Genomic DNA, 17930 nt, shown 5'->3' with positions numbered 1-17930 from the left:
TTTTCTGTGTAAAAATAACACAAAAATGGATTTTATTTAAACAGCAGTATGGTGTAGTATAGTATCATTTTTATACATGGAAAACTAAATTATACTTACGTATTAAAGTCACTTTTTACACGCTTGAATTTACAATGTACGCGATGTGTTCAGAACGCAAGATATCCAAAATCACAAAAAGAACGGAGTAACACAAAGTGCATGGTCGAACGGACCCGTACTTTGTCGGTCATTTCGAAACCCTTGCTTCGATGGAAAACGTAACATAATGCATCTTAAGTACATACCGGCGAAATATCAGGACCGGTAAATAAACGCTTCATTAATGACAACTTCCTTTCCAACCCGGTTATCTTTTTCTTTCCATCGTTATTTTTGTAAAAAGTAAAACCAAGTTCTCAAATGAGCCCCGTTCTATAAACAATTCTCCTAATTTACGGACTGTTGGCACGCATGTGTTTTTCGGAGGAAAAAGAAGTAATGAGAAAGGCTTTCGAAGAATTGGCAGACTCCGATATATTGACTCAGTTTTTGAATGACTATATATAAATTTACGAAATTAAATTAAAATAAAACTGATAAGAATTTATCGCGATCGACGGGGTGCAATTATATTTTATAAAATAATAAATTAATACGTAAAAATAAATTTAACATTTTGGATGAAATTTAAGCCATCTCAAGTTTGAGTCAATCCATTCAATTTGTTTTTATATATCAATTTATTATTCTATAAAATATAATTGCACACTCTTGATCACACTAGAGCTTCTGCACTTCTTTATCTTACTATTTATTACCTTACTTTAATTTAATTTTGTAATTTCATTTTCCAGAATCTTTGTTACTCGTTTGTTTTCATATATGAATTAATCAAGCGTAAATCCATGATGTAGAGTAGAGGTATACACGTTGCGTTTATGAAAGTATAATAGAACTTCATATACAATATTAACTCAGAGACTATTAACTAAAACTTTCTATAAAATATTTTACAAAATGTATTACAACTGCGTTATTATAACGCTGATATTTCCTTATTAAACTTTTTTTATTAAATACAATTTCCTTCATATTCTGCAGCATTATTATCTTTACAGTTTTAGCCATTACTGTACTTCAAGAAGTTTTACAAGATTATTAAATTTTGTTAAAGTTTGCAGTTACTGTTCAAAGTTCCAAGTAGTTTATTTACTTACTATCATTCGTAATTTTTTTAAAAGCTAAACACATCGTGATTCTTTCGCGTTGGGAATGCCATTCCCGTAGAAAGCATAAAAGGTCAATCTAGCGTCACGGGGCATTTTCCTCTATTCTCGAAATCTCAGGCAGGAAGGGTGGGGTTTACTTACTGCTCAGAGACGCCGAGCCTAACGTCTATACCTACAGTCACCCTTAATCGAGACTCGAACCCTCGTCTTCGAAAAGTTCGGAAGCAGTAGCTCGATGCGGCTTGTACAAAGTCGAGGGAGTACACAACGAGGGAAGAAAGCATGGGAGGGAAACGAGGTGAACAAGATAGCGAGAAGGGGGAAAAGGGGGGCAGGAGGAGTCTGTGAAATCCTTGAGAAAGGAAAATCCTATCCTGCGTGTATCCGCTCGTAACGAAGCGGGCTCTCGCGACTTTGGGACAGAATCCACAGCCAACTATCCCCTCCTCCCCCACCGTTTGGCGCAGTGGCTTAGTCCTCTAAGACAGCGACTAATGGCCTTCTCGAATGAACCGCACCGTTATTAATGTCAGCGGGATACGTGTGCTGAAATACAAAGTGCGTAACACTCGATTGCTGCAAATCGCGTGTGAGTACAGTAAACTAATTAATAGCGACTGTTTCGATGGAACCAGTCGCCTGGAAAATTAAGAGACCCTCCAGACAGACTACAAAAAATGATTTTTATAGCGCATTTTTTTATGTAATCGAAAGTATGATTTATTCGCTTGCGTCGGTTAATCGTGAAGGTTCGATCTGTGTATAAACGTACTGATATTATAGTCGAACTTTTGATGTAATAAATTTTCATACCAACAATGATTAATTAAAAAGTTACGCCCCACACATAGAATTCCAAGATAGACATAACTCTGTGGAGATATTATTTGGGTTCTCAAATACAAAAAAAAATGTTAATGAATATTTAATTATATATATATATATATATATATACTAAAAATTATTTAACAACAGAATAATTTTTATGTCCATGTCAGACAAAAATAATAATAGATGTCTTATTCGATCTTGGTTGTAGAATCGTAAACGTAAGCACAAATTTTGAACTATTCTGTAGTGGATATTGAATCAGTTTGCTTGCTTAATCTGATTGTCGGCGTACTCGCAATAGCGTGTGAATAGAGGAGAAGGCATAAGTACAAATTGAATCAAAACGAGACAAACACCGAAGTCAATCGACAAGCCGACAAGCACGGTGCACAACGAAGCAAAATCGAGATCGAGAAACGGAGATATGGTGCACAGAATATTCGATAAATGAATACTCATGATTAGATATACTTCGTGTTACATAATACGATAAATAATACAGCGTGTCCCAAATTTTCGTAATCCAAAATACCATAGAAAACAAATTCTCGAAAATTTATAAACTTTTAATTGAAAAAGCAATTTTTTAAATAATAAGAATTTAAATATAAGTTATAGACTACGTTTAAATGATTACTTGTGAGTTTTAGGTCTCATTTACAATATAGTAGCACAGTTTGTGTTGCAGATCACAAGCTTATGCGACTATTGTAAATGAGATCTTATTAGTAAAGTATGCGTTCATTAAACTACCGCACGTGCGACTCATGACAAGTGGTCGTCTAAACATATCTGCAATTGATCATATCTAAAGCCTTATATTTCAAACGCTGCTTAAAATAAAAATTTACAAATAACTTTTTTACTTAATTTTTCGACAACTTTCTTGCCACAGTATCTTAAATCGCAAATTCTTGATTCTCTATACACCCTGTATATACGCATAACTGTTCGCTGCACTTGTAATGGACTTTTCAATCTCTAATCTTTTTCTATGTAACTATGAATCATAATAATCTTAATGTACGTTGATTTTAATTCGTTCAACCCAATTTGCAGCATAAGACGCGATTGCAAAATGAGTGACTTGAGGACGAATGATCGAAATATGCGCGCATAGTTTAACACGAGAAAAGCGTAATTTTCTCTTTGCTGCCAGCACGAAGGAAAGGCACTAGAACTTTATCTTCCGGTAGAAGACTGGTTTGCATAGATGCACCGTAGCGTAATCGATGTCACAGCTACTTGGTACTTTCAGGTTAAATGCGTATAAATTCTTCGCTCTCATAATTGGCGCGTTAAAAGCGGGAGCTTAATTAAAAGCGACGGTAACGGCTCCTCGCTTTATCACAACGACTCGCGACGATGTCTCTTCATTAATGCCACTCCAAACTCACTTCTCTGCAGGTATGATAGCGCGGCGTATCGTTCTCGTCGAGTTCCGAAGCGAAACGGTTGGAGGAAGCTAGGAGACGTACGAACACGCTAATGTTGAGAGACGGAATCTTGGCGTCCTGTCAAGGCACGGAAAGAGAAATAGAGAGGAAGAGAAAGATAGAAGATTCGCGTAAGACGGATAGGAAAAGGAAGCTGAAGACAGAGAGACAAAGGTGGGGTTATTAATGGTGGTTGCCGCGAGAACCATAAATTCCGTGTTCATACACTCGATGCATCCCCCATGACGTTTCCAGACTCTCCTTGATTACATCCTCAGACCTGACGGACCGTTTACAAGGAACGATGAAGTAGAACCGGGACGGCGCGGCGCGGCGCGGCGCGGAAAGCAGAAACGAGAAAAATACGCGATGATAAGCCGCCGAAGTGGCGGCAGATCCGGTCTCGCGATGCGCGGGTGGTGGCGCGAGACAACGATTAACAAATAGAGGTGCGCTTAATAAATATTCACTAGAAGCAATCTCGGTGGGCAATCGGCAACTGCCTGTTGGAAACCCGCCGGGCACTGGCTATCGTGAAAATTTGAATAATAATCACCACACGCCACACGTGTATTATACAGAGACAGTGTAACTACACGAGCCACACACGGCCGACGTAACTGTCTTGCATCAATCATACGACCGCGTCGTCGCGAGCGACGCGTAATATCTGCTATTTCGATCCACGCTCTCTTGCTCCCCCGAGCCCGACTATCCGGCCGTTCTCTCTCTCTCTCTCTCTCTCTCTCTCTATGGTCGCCATTCCCCTTACGGAATAAGAGAATCTCATTCCATGTGTTCGATATTTCATGAAAACGTGCTCGGAAGGCTGACTGCTAGGTGGAAAGGAATGGGTTAGAACGGAATAGAGAACAGGGAACGGAAGACTCAGGAAAGAGCCGCAACGCGCTTGGCCAAGGGATAGGTATATCGATTGAACATTCGTTCAAATATTTAAAAGCTATTACCACCGATACGCTATAGTTATACTATAGGGAAGGTCGATCGGTCGAAGTACAGTGTCTCTGTCTCAAAATATCAAACACCATCAACTTAGATCCAACCTATATTCACGCGTTATGCCTAATAAAAAAACTCGAACAGATATGAGAGACACGGAGACACATAGATACAAATGTACATAGATATATAGTGAAGTAGACTATTAGAGAGAAACGATCGCTGAAAGAATCAATGATTCCATTGGCCATTCAAAATTCTTACTTAATTAGCTTTTAATTATAAAAATAAATTTAATCAATTGAATTTTGTTTAAATTAAACTTTTGAGTTTTCTACTATTACTAATTACTAATATATTCTCTCTCTCTCTCTCTCTCTCTCTCTCTCTCTCTCTCTCTCTCTCTCATTGCCATCGTTGCAACTATATAGTGTCTGATAATTGTTCTGACAGAGAGTTCGTGGACATGTAGAGCGGATTAAACTGAGACGGAGAGTCCTCTACCATTTTGCAATTTTCGCAATAGTTAACAAGATATTAATTGCTAAAAATTGCCGAAAATTGATCTTCAATAATTTTTTATTCAAATACTATCAACTTTACAGAAAAACTGCAGAAAAATTGTTTATTTTTTTCTCATAGAACTCTACATAGAATTTTTCTCATAGAATTTTTCAGTACTGCAATCAACTTTTTAATACTGCATTTTCTCATTTTTAACAAGATGAAAATGCGGTATTAAAAAATTCTGAAAAAATTGTAAAAAAATTCTTAGAGCTCCATGAGAAGAAAATAAACAATTTTCGTCTCTCGCAGTTTTTCTGTAAAATTGATAGTACTTAAGTAAAAAATTGTTGAACTCTGTCGGAACAATTATCAGATATCCTGTATAAAAATGTGACTTACTATACCATATATTATGCTCTATAAAAAGTTTAAACAGGAATTCGATTGCAGTGAAATCCGAAAAGAATCCAATAAATATTTAAAGGCACTATCTGTGTCACTCACTTGGCAAAATAAATATTTATAGAGCAAGAAGTTTCTGAAAATCGCGGTCGTTTGCTAGCGTGTAGTGATTCCGACTGTTATTACGAGAAACAGAGTGAACACGACGCGGATAGAAGCGGGTTACGATCGAAGTTGGCGCAATTCAACTCTCATCGGCGTAAAAGAGTAGCACGCTGCTGCCGGGAGAGTAACGACCACTCCCGTGGGCGTGAATAACGGAAATTCGCCAGACGAGTTAGAGACGCCTCGAGGATGAAGAGGTGCTTGTTCGATCGCTTTATGGCGCTCACGGAACTCTTCCTATCTCCCGTTGCAAGGTCGAGTCGGAAACGTGTGAGCGGCACGCCACATAATCGTCGGATATTTAATCCCGTCTCGCACTCTCGCGGACACGTTATCTCGTCACAGAATATCTATTTGCTATTTGATCATATAACATTTTCAACGCTCTCTCGTTCTAGGCATACAACAATTTTTTTTGACGCTTTATTTTTTTTCTAACCTGTTTACCTCGAATGTGTACCACCTCTTTCCGCTTCGCACAATTCCAGAGGGAAAAATTGTTACTGAACGCTAGGTCAAAAGGTTTCACGAATCTGTCTATATCCTACTAGCGGCAAGCGATGAAAAATATATCTACATGGATATCTTTAAAGCATGATACTCCGTATCGATTAGAGAGAGGTACATATTTGTTCTACTCGATTTTATTGATACTGATTACTGAGAAAGAATATAAAAGAATATGAAATTTCATAAATTATATTTTGACAAAACAGTAAAGTACTGTTAATTCATTACATATTAAACAGAAAAAAATGCACAATACAATACGATATATAAGATCTATTTTCTGAGGCAAAACTAGTGTACACGTTTGGAATTTAGGACGAAACATGTTTGGCATTTGGCAAAAGTGAGAGAAAGAGAGTTCTAGTACAGGAATAAAAAACAGACATTTATTAAATAACACTGTATATAAAGAAATAAATAGATAACAACTTGTCTTCTTTTCTTCTAAAAGGTAAAGTAACAAAATTGGAAGTTTCGATTTAAATTATCAAAGAAAGATTCATGTGGATTACATTAACATAAATCTCATATTAAACGTTTCTCTTAACCACGTCTGCCGCACTTATCTGATTAATTTAATAAGATCGTAACAAGGTCGCTTTTCATAAGGGGCTCGCTTAACGTAGATTACATCTTTAAAACTTGGAGCTATCACAGGCAGCCAGCTGTTCTAACCAACAATTATGAGAAGGTGTGGCGAATAATGAGCGGTAAGCTCTCTCTAAACAAAAAAGGAGAAGAAAAACAGTTACGATAAATTCTCAATCGTGAGAATGTATCGTGAAATTTTCGAGCGATGTTTTTTCCGCAACTCGGTGAACGTGCACGCGGCTTACGGTTCAATTTTCACGAAGTGTTAGTTGCACCGTCGTGGGCTACGCTCCAACAACCTTACGGATAAATAGACGCGTATTGGCAGCGATTGTATCGCGAGTAATTGTACGCAGTCCCTACGGTTGGAATGTTGATTAGCGAGGTATGCGCGCCAGACGAGACGCCAGTCTAGACGCCTGCAGCTGGACGAATCATATCTTCTTTGTTGCGTTGTTGCGCACAATTGTGCCTCAATAAGAGTGCATACGCACGGCTTTCAAGATGGGAAATATCATTTTGACAACAGTCAGGTCAGTCGGTAGTCGCGCGTGCATGCATGCGAGAGCAAGAGAGCGGCCAAGTCTCGTTCGCGATGCCGAGAGGCGAAAGATACAGGTAACGGCCAGACCACCGTGCTCCCTGAGAGAAACAGCATTTTTTTTTTATTCCCTTCGCGCTCGCGGTCATTTGCTCGCGTGTATACATGTTCCCTGCGAAAAAGTAGTAACATATGGGGACGTAGAAAATATAGAGTCCGCCGCGGAGATGGCCAGCCGTATAATTGTGTTATTCATATGTTGATCATCAAAGCCAAGAGAGGACAGTGATGACACACGATTGTCTCGACTCTGAATCATTAACTGCGCGTCGATAAAGTACCCACGTATAACACGAACATGATTTTGATTTATAATGATTACACGTGAACTTTGTGAAATTTTTATTCGTTGCTAGTTATAAAATAAATCGCCTTTCGAACATTTGCGGGTCACACGTGGTCGAAAATTAGCGAATTTACGAAATACGAGATAGAATATGTAAAAACTTCATCGTGATCCAGTTCAGCTGTCGCTGTTTTCTGTCAAATGAAGTTACGATGACACGCTAATAATTTGCACGATGCAATTCAGAGGATATTTTACATTTAATATTTAAACTTCGAAATCGAAAAAGTTGAAATTACTGCGGCTTTCATTATTATCTTTTGCATTGAGACAAGAAGATATTCATTATGTAATGAAATGACCGATTTTCAAATTCGTATTTTCTTAAGTTATTAAAGTTATCGATGTCTTAAATAAAAAAAGAAGCTACATTTATCAAGAACAAAAAAATTTGTATTATCCTTTAAATTAAAATAAAAAAAAAAAAATAAAAAATTAGTTTTGTTCTGTTTGACGCTTGCAAAAGAATCGCGAATTATATATGAAAAAGGAAGTCGGAGATGCAAAATTTGTCATTTGGTTTGTATCGCTGAACCAGCCGCATTAAAATTTCATAAACAGTGTACACGGAAAGTGCACTCGTGCTTATTGGGAATGTAAATGAAAGCGAGTATCATTTGGTCCACCCAAAAGTTCATAAATGAATCGGCGTGCATGAGTAATCGCACGCTCGATGACCCTCCATGCAACTCGCAGAAACTTTTCTGCACTTCAATTTTCATAGCTATTCGATCGATTGGTCACGCTATCATGCAAAGAATGTATTGCAGCGTCTGTTTCGAGACAATAATACCTATATTAAAATACTTTTTTTATATTGCAATACAATATTCGTAAAGTAATAAAATTTGGATCAATACAATCACGTGTATAATCATGTACAGTCGTAGCGTTAAAACTGATAAAGGTGAATTATCACAATTTTTTACAAATTACATAATAAAATCCAACAAATTTAATTCTTAGCGCAATTTTTTTAGTCAATTCAATGTTCATTACAACTTCTTTCTGATAATGTACAACATTCAATATTTTTTTCCCTGATTAAACTTCTGTATTAAATTCCGATAAAATTAAATCTCTCTATATTAGAATATTTTTCAATATATTTTTCTGCAGCGTTACGTGTGTATCTTCTATTTTTAAAACGTCGAAATCAAAAGTGCAACTATTGTTCGCCTGTACGTAACAACAAGCAAGCACAAAATTGTGATAATTAAGCTGTCAGTAGTTTTAATAAATTAATTTCAGAAATCCGCTTGGAATTTACACAGAAAAAGGATTATCTGTTCAAGTACTGTTAAATTTGATACGTCAAACTTAATTAAACAACATAGATTAAAATTCGACAATTAATTATGTTTTAAATCAACTATTACTATTCTCTCAATCTAAAAATGCAATAATTCTTGTATATTGTCATTCTAATTAATAATCTATGAAAATCTGTTTGTAAACTGCGATACTTCACAATAGCTCTTTGCACAATTGTTAAACGAAAACATTGTTCCTATTATAATCTCCGTTGTCAAGTATAGGTATATGGTTCGTTTACAAAACAGTATTTCTGGGAAATCATGCGTTTCGCGAGAGGAATAAATTAAAGTTTGCGAACTAATTTAAATGGACATCGACGATGTGTAAAAATAAAAACCGCCGCGCATACTCGTAAATTCGCGATGCATTCCAATTGCGAACTTCAGTTACGCAGCGATTTGCAGTCACTATGAAAAATTTCAGTAAACAAAATTATTTTGCAAAATGTTTCAACAAAACACTTGTCACGATGTTATATCTACACCACTTGTCGAAAAAAAAAACGGAAAAATTGTAATTGTATTTGAATATTAAAAAGATAATTTTTTTGTTACATCGCGAATGTATCTATCATTGTTTTCTCTAATCAAAAGTTGCCCAATGCAATTGCAATAAGTGTGCAGAATATTTGTATCTTCGAAAATTTGAAATATAACTGTCATGTTAATATTGTAAAAATGATGTTGTGAAAAAATTATATAGATGATCTTGATTATACAATGATAATTTTTATAATACATTAAACTGTTGCATTTGAAAATTGCTTTTTTAAATTCTATAATATATTACTAACAATTATTTTTGTTCGTATAAATTTCTTACGTCTATACTCTAAAAAATATCGGTGTGGATAATGTTATACAACATCTATATAATTCTCATCATACTGGTATTAATATTAACCAACATGATGGATAATCCTTGATGTTTATACCGTCATGATATGTATTTAAAACCCATGGTGCTAAGTTCACAGTATATTGGTGCTAATATTCACACCAACACAGTAAGAATTATATAAACACCGCATGATGTCAAATCCATATCGATATTTTTTAAAGTGTATGGTACCTTCCAGTAATTAAATTCTCTTTTGTATCATTCCATTATACTTTTCATTGTGTTTTGTTTCAACAACATGTCTAAACAATAAACTTAGAAAATAAGAATTTGCCTAAAAGAAATGACATATGTTATGAATGAATATTAATCTGTAACATTATAAATGTAATATCAAACTTATGCGCACAATAAAACGTACACGCCCTTCCGAATATGAAGCGACTGTCTTTCCGTCGTCTCGCCGTGCGGTTAATTAACAAACGTGGATACATGTGGAGAATATTATGCGCGTGTTCTCTGACTCATTAGTAACAAAGCGGGGCTTTAAACTTGTTTCCAGAACGATAAAGCTCTGCGGCTTTGTAATTCTGATAACGAGCGTATGACTAATCATTCTCGAAATTGTCGTTTGACGCTGTTCGCTTTTATTCCCGATGTCCAATTAATCGCGCCCACATTTTACATCGTGTCGAATAATAAAGTATGCAACAAATAAAAATTTTTCTATGCAGATTGAAGATCGAAAACAAAATACAAATCATCCTCAATCTTACACTCAATGTCATATAAATGATTCTTGAAATGTATTTCTTAAATTATTCTTGTATTTATTAAATTATTGTTTATATCATTTTAATTATTAAAAACACAAAATTCATTTACAAGTACACAACTCATTCGATTTTTTCCATTAAATGAAATACAAAATTTCGAAAATTTATGAACATTCTAACCTTCATGAATGTCATATTATTCTTTATGAGAAAACTATTAGGTGTTGGAATTAATTCGTAGCGTTTTTTAATGAAAGAATGTTATTTATTTCACATGAGCATTAAAAAATACATTAATGAAAGTACTTCCCATCACTTGTAAAACGCTACGAATTAATTCCAACACCTAATATGTTTAAAAAATTCAAGGAATTAAAACAGAGTTTTTACACAACTTCACGCGCCTCACATTATTCATCACATGGAATAATAAAAGATACAAAAAAATAGCTTTAAACATGAGTCAGTGTGAAGAAAAATTGTATACGCGAGAAATTTAAATCTTTTCATTAAATTTTCCATCCCGACGTGCTTCTTGCATCGTAAGCGAATATATATCGGAGGAAATGTGTCAAGCTATACAACTGAACCAAATTCACACGATAAGCATGATGCCTTCCTCAAACTCAGAGTACCCCTAATTAAATCCACCACTAATTTTACATCAGACAATGGGAATATTGTCCTCCATGTACCTTTACTTCGATTCACCCGATCGATTCGTGATTTCGTTTCACTCGCAGTCGCTCGCATTACCATCGCGCTTTGGAACTATGTGTGTATATATATATATATATATATATATATATATATATATAAATATGTTTCGAGTATGCATGTAGGACTTGTATATCCTTACGGTATATCCAACTTCATTAACAAAATTATGGGGATCGAAATCTCAGCGGGGCAACTTAACTACATTAAGAGCTTCTTACTTGTTAAGTGCAGAGATAAGTACAATAATAAGTACATGCACGTACATTCGCGAGCATTCTTTATTTAAATATTTCGTATCGCGGAATCTTTTTCGTATATGAATATAAAATTCACTCATTTTTACGCAGGAATAAAAATATACAGAATAAACCGAAACAACGCAGCATTGAAAGTCGAAAAGAAAATTATTTTCAGATCTGTATTTAATTAAATTTCTGTTAATATTCTTTCTGTGTAAGAATAATTTTGTTCAAATATCTAAAAATTTAATTAAATACAGATCTGAAAATAATTTTCTTAAACCATGAATAATTATGTAGAGCGCTCAAACTAGTTGGAACGTCAAAACTTTTGCAACATTTCTCATCATGCTTGAGATTCCTAAGTAATTATTTTCATGGTCCGATAAATTATTATTTTCAGATCCGTATCTAGCCAAATATTTTTAGATAAAATTGTCCTTTCTGTGTAATAATACATCCATTTTAAATTTTACTATTTTGTCTATACTTTGTCTAAAATTTCTCCTTTCCTTTTTCGAAAAAATATCCACGTCTTTTTAGAACTCTAAAAAAACCCATTATTAAAATATATATATAAAATTCAGTGCAAGGTTATTTCTGTTATACCTGCCTCTATCCTGTTCTGTTTCTTGACTGCACTAAATTACAACAGCGCCGGATAAGACGATGAAATAAAAATGAGTTTCTCATTTTTAAACGCGTTTTTCCTTGTTATATATTCTTTCTTTCATCTAAAACCTTAAATCTTTTTATATACTTCTCTTTTTCGTATTCGCAATTTCCATATTCCCCGCAATTTTATAGAATATAAACCTCGCGAATATGAAGCTTTCTCTGTATAGATATTTCCTACTTCGCGAAACACACGTGAAAGCTTTCCGGAGAAAATGTATTTCGACTGACAGAAAGTCCCTTAGCGGGCATATCGCTACATATCCGTACCTTAATTAGACCAACTGCATGGAAAATGTTTTACACTACATTATAAATGTAACAAGGTCGAGATGCAAAGATACATGTGTAACTTTGCATTGTGTTGCTGACACGTGATAAAGAACGAAGAAAACGTGTAACATCATACCTATATATACGAGTACATTAGAAAGTTAGAAAGTAATAAGTTTAACGCAAAAATTAAAATTATTCGTCAAAATTACATTAATTCTTCATTATTCTAGAATGTCGAGAACACTCCCACTTATTCTGTTAAATGTATAAATGCTATTCATATACATTATTCTATTTAGCGTAAAGAAGAGTGCAACTTTCTCTTTTTTGCGATCGTTCTTCATTTTTCTTCATGAAAACCAAAAATTATCATAATAACTACATTGAAGGAAAAATTGGTATATTGCAATAAAGAATAAATTATTCACATTATTACGAAATTGCTGTAAATTTACAACTTTGTATCAATTTTTCCTTAAATTTAGTGTCACTTATTACCGAGACACTATCGTCTCGAAATAATTTTTTATTTCTATGAAAACAATATAGTATACAAGAAAATGTAAAAATAAAAAAATTCACAGTATGGTTACAAAAAGTTGTACCCTTCTTATTTCACAATTAAAAAAATTTTGGCATTTATCTTTATATAAAGGATTTATAGAATATTATTAATCTTTATTTAAATCGTATATAAGTCATCAGACAGAACAATGAAAATTGAGATATAATGGAGTGTCAGAAACATTTCAGACGAGTAATCGCGTTAAAAAAGTTATGCAAGTAACATAGGAACGTTAAACGTTAAAACTTTCGTTAAAATTCTTAAGAAATTAGACGCATAAGAAAAGTGAAAATGTAATATAAGATCGACCATCTTGTCGGAGGATCAGAGGAGAATAAGAACGTGCATAGAGGCAGGATAAAACATGGCACGCTTGTTCTTATCTCCGGCTGGTAGCTAATGCAACGAAATAATGAATCAGGGGATTATCTACGCTCGTAGGGCGTGCCACATGAGGGCTGCGAGTTTTCAGCATTATCATCGTCTCAGATACTCCCTCCCCTTGTGACTGGCACACCTGAATGCCCATCCGATAATTCACTCGATAATTCGAGTATCATTGTCGTGGCTAATCGCGATGCGTATCGTAATGTATTAAAGACGACGCGTGCTCGTCGACGTGAATAACGTGGGGAAAATGGAAGAGAATTATGCTCGCGACACATTGTCGGGCGTATCACGAAGAGCAGATAGCATTATCATTTATGAAGTTGGAATTAATTAGCAATTTAATCTAATTACATATGCGTAACGTAAATAGGTAAAATTACATATAATATAGTAAATGTACAGGGGTTCAAAGAAATAAATTTAAATACAAAAGGTTTAAGCCAATTAGAATAATCATCAAGTGTGTAAAAATTCTTTTGTATCATAAATTTTGAATACACAGTCTAGTGTTGGTTCTAATTAGCTTGCATTTAAAATTACTTATTTTCAAGATTAATATGTTATTTAAAATTACATATTTTAGAGCCGGTTGTTCCATCTTCCATATAAACTATGTGATAATTTATCTACTGGATAAACAAAAAAGTAAAAGAATGAAAGAGCGAGCTAAAGTTTACCGAAAGGTGGAATAATCTAGCCTTAAAGAGGTAATTTTATCTATTTACGTTAAGCCATAAATAGGCTATTTTTATGCCGTTGTTAAAAAATACAAGAAAATATACAAAGCCTTAGAATGTCAGAAAAATATACATTCTCTATCAAAAAATATATATCATTCCAATAATATTCATTTTACTGTACGTACAGTGCAGTCAAATTATTCTCGTCATATAATATGCAATTTAATTTACATAATAATTTATGTTGTATGCTTTAGACTTGTATTATAAACTTGATACTTGTACATGCGCGCGTATATCACGCGCGTTTACATAAATATATATAAACTGTATATTCTAGAGCTTTTATACTAATCTCATTTTAACCAAATACGAATTATTCCCGTGTTCGAAAATTAAATCGTAAATTCGTGAATTAGTAATTTTGGAAAGTAAATCGAACTGATTTTGTCATTTCAAAGTATAAATGTATAAATATAATCGAAAATAAATTTATTAATTTCGTAATATTTTTCATTTTAATACTGTATTATTAAAAAATATAATTGAGCGTTTTTTTTTCTGCAAAATAACAACCGTTGGCTCTTCGTTTACTTTTCTCTTCGTTACTCGAGCTTGCTATCTCAACTGTCAATTGTCAATATCGTTTTCCAATCTAAGACTTCAACTTATACGATATTCGTCGATATCTGTATTCTCTTGCGACAGACTACATGTCGGAGTTTCCCTTCAAAGTAAATTGACTTACCGGTGTGGTGTATGGTTGGCAGGCCAGTCTGATGCCGTCGTGTCTGAGCTTCTCCTGCAGCAGCATCCTCAATTGCATCCTGGGAATTCTCACCAGCTCGGCCTTACCCTCCTCGTACTCGTCCGCAAACTTTGTCAGCTCCTGACCGCCGCTGGAGGAGCTGGCCGTGGGCGACGCTCGTTGCGCCTCCTTATCGCTGGGTGGTCTGTCGGACGACGTCCTCGACGACTTGGAGCTGATGTTGTCGCAGCTGTTGTCGTTCGTCTCCTCCAGCGTGAAGTATACACTCGCAGCGCCTTCCTCGCGTAGAGTCTTCACCGATTGCAGCAGACGCGCGCGATGCTTCTGATTGAAAACGCCGATCGCATCGAGATCCGGATCGCCGATCTGCTTGCAGATCTCAAGGTCATCGTAGCCGTTATCGATAAACGACTCGGAGTACTGGCCGAGGTGGAGCGACCGCAGCCACTCGACCACAATGTTGCTTGCCATGGTCATCTTAACGCTTTCTCACGTTGTACGCGCGTGGGCCTCGCCGTGGGACTACGCCCCCGCTCGTTTGTTTCTCTTCAAAACCGTCTTTCCCTCTGCAGCCGTGTCCCTCTTTCCCTGTCGCACCTCCGACGATTCCGTTTCGCGACGAAATCCCTCCTTATTATCCGCTGCACTCGTCGGCGGCTACTACCATCCCGCGAGGTCGCCCTCCAGTCGACGATGTAACGTCCATCGAGGGGAGAATCGTCGAAAGTAGATCGATTCAGCAAGTAAATCGGGCCCTCTTTCTCCTAGAGCGACATTCTCCTCTCACGATCGGCTGCGGTATTAACGAGGGTCGTCTCGTCGGCGACCCTGGAACACGCGGGGCGTCAACGGGGGGGGGGGGGAGGGAGGTAGTTTGCGGCGGTCACGTTCGCCGCTTGACATGTACCGCTCCTCGGCTCATCATGAAATACACGGATGACAGACTCGAGATCGCTCCTCTCTTCTCTTCTGTCTCTCTCTTTCTCTCTCTGTCTCCCTCCCTTTACCGCTTTGTCGTCTCGTCGATATGCCCGGAGTGCTTTCCCCCGTTCGTTTCCGAGTGCGGATTCTAGCGGATAGACGCAAAGACGGAACAGCACTGCGAAGAGCCGGAGGGTGAAGCGTCGAATCTCGTTCTACTTCGCGCGGCGCGAGAAACATAGGCGGGGAAAGATTCGGGGGAGGAGAATTTAGAGGGATCACACACACGCGACAGTCAGTTCTTTCCGTACGTACGACGACAGCAGCCCTGAGTCTCGATAAATCCCGTCGTGCTCCGCACCTTTTGCTCCTCTCTGTGCGCCGGGACTCGTGGAAATTAATCCGACACGTTGCCGCTCAATGATGCGGTTTATTTCTATCCTCTCGTTTCCCTTAGGCAGTTTCTTTTTCCCCCAAATTTATTGCTTTCGCAATACTCAGGCATCAGTAAAGTTACACCACCGCGAAAATTACCAACTCGATGATCTACATCATCGGAATTACATGATCGGCGATCGATGGAGAAACGAGATGCTTCTTCTTGTGTTATTTTTCTCAGAATGGATGTCCAATCCACAAGTAGAATCACGATACAATGACTTGAAAACGGATCAAAAAGAGTGACCTGCCTTCTCGCGGAAAATGGAAGGCTCCAACGCGACGCACTATTTCATAGTATTTATCGTCTTCTTTTGTTATGGCATCTGCCCTCGAGAGAAGTCAATACGGTCAGAGATTCGCGAATAAACAGAAGAAGCGTTACGATATAAAACTGAAATACATAGCTTAATTCAGGACGTTTCGCGAATCAAGATTGTAGTCAGCACTTTGACGTCGGTACTTATCGTGACAAAATGAAACAAATCGCCAACTTCGGAGACTCGCAAGGTCCGACGGGAACAAATCCGGGCGATGATCGTTGACGAAGATTCGCGAAAGGTCCCGCGAGCGAATCCTGCCGTCAAATATCCGACGATGGAAGACGATCGTAGATCAGCGCGAGATCGACGTCGAGATCTCGATAAAGACGGACGACACGACGGATCCCTTCCGTTAAAAGCAACGAGACTTGGCAACGTCGGCGGTGCGACCTTCCGTTCGTTTTCTATCGCAACGGTTTTGAAACTCGCGCCACCGTCACTTAGGGCCTCGTTCACGCGACAGAACGACGAGCAGTCCGCCTTACTCCGGTTACTCGTTTCCGATAAACATTACGTACACAAAACGAATAACAAAACAAAATGAAAGTCGGACACGTTCGCCTATTGACGACGCGACGAACTGTCGGCGTACTTCGCCGGTACAATTTCTTCGAGAATTGCGGCTTCTTCCTTCGGTAGAACTTGGCGCAGTCACTCGCGACGGTCACGGTCGGCTATTCCACGCGTTGAAGTTTCCCCCTTTTGTGCACAGACACACGAATGGATTGGGACGCGAACTGGAAAACGATCGTTCGGTCGAACGCGCGATCGTTAAGATTTCGAGAAGAATCGAAAAACCACGGCGGCGACGACGACGGCGGCGGCGAACGAAGAAAGTTCGTTGGTATCCCTGACGCACGGGTTGCCCGATCGGCTCGCGATGTGCGAATCGAGATAAATCGCCGGCGGCGATAAATTGACGACGACGAGGTGAACGTGCCCGGTGATGTTCGCGATGAGCGCGCGTCGCTCATAGTCAGAACGAGGAAGACGTCATCTCGTCGTGGCTCGACGGAACGCGCGAAACACGATGCACTACTGCGCGACACTACCGCGACGCGGCACACGGCTCGACTGACACGAGAAACCCACCAGAGGGAGCCCCCACCCGTCTACTCTTCGCGACCACTCTATCCCCACTCCGCCGCCGGCACTGTCTCGTTTTCTCCCCACTTGCGAGATTTCTTGATCCCCCCACCGTTCCGCGAATGCAACGTGCAATTTTAGCCGGCGAGAGAGAGCGCCGGCGAACTATGTCAGGATGCAACAGCCGCCGGGGTGGATCGGTCTCGGTCTCGGTCTCATTTTGCGACACCGGGTGCGGAATCCTTATTCCTTGCGAGGAGGATCCCGAGGATCGGCTGTTCGCACGAATCTTCTGACGAAAATTTGAGAATTTCTGAATTTTCAAGAAAACTTTGGGGGCTCTTCTCTTAAACCC

The 17930-nt window shown here is 37.8% G+C and overlaps 1 protein-coding gene across 3 annotated transcripts in view; it reads right to left on the bottom strand.

Moving 5' to 3' along the window:
- The window catches only part of LOC105150439 (uncharacterized), a 364524-nt gene extending 346960 nt beyond the window's left edge, over positions 1–17564 (bottom strand). For all 3 annotated transcript variants that reach the window (XM_087410153.1, XM_087410155.1, XM_087410154.1), the window contains exon 1: positions 14787–17564. In XM_087410153.1, coding sequence (XP_087266279.1) covers positions 14787–15284 — 498 coding nt within the window. In that variant the 5' untranslated portion in view covers positions 15285–17564. The remainder of the gene's footprint in view (positions 1–14786) is intronic.
- Positions 17565–17930: the final 366 nt, after the last annotated feature.

This window comes from Acromyrmex echinatior, chromosome 10 (genome assembly GCF_024713525.1).
Source record: "Acromyrmex echinatior isolate Ae372 chromosome 10, ASM2471352v2, whole genome shotgun sequence".
Classification (NCBI taxonomy): Eukaryota; Metazoa; Arthropoda; class Insecta; order Hymenoptera; family Formicidae; genus Acromyrmex; species Acromyrmex echinatior.
The sequence above is the reverse complement of the archived record's forward strand: the minus strand, read 5'-3'. Positions and strand labels throughout refer to the sequence as shown.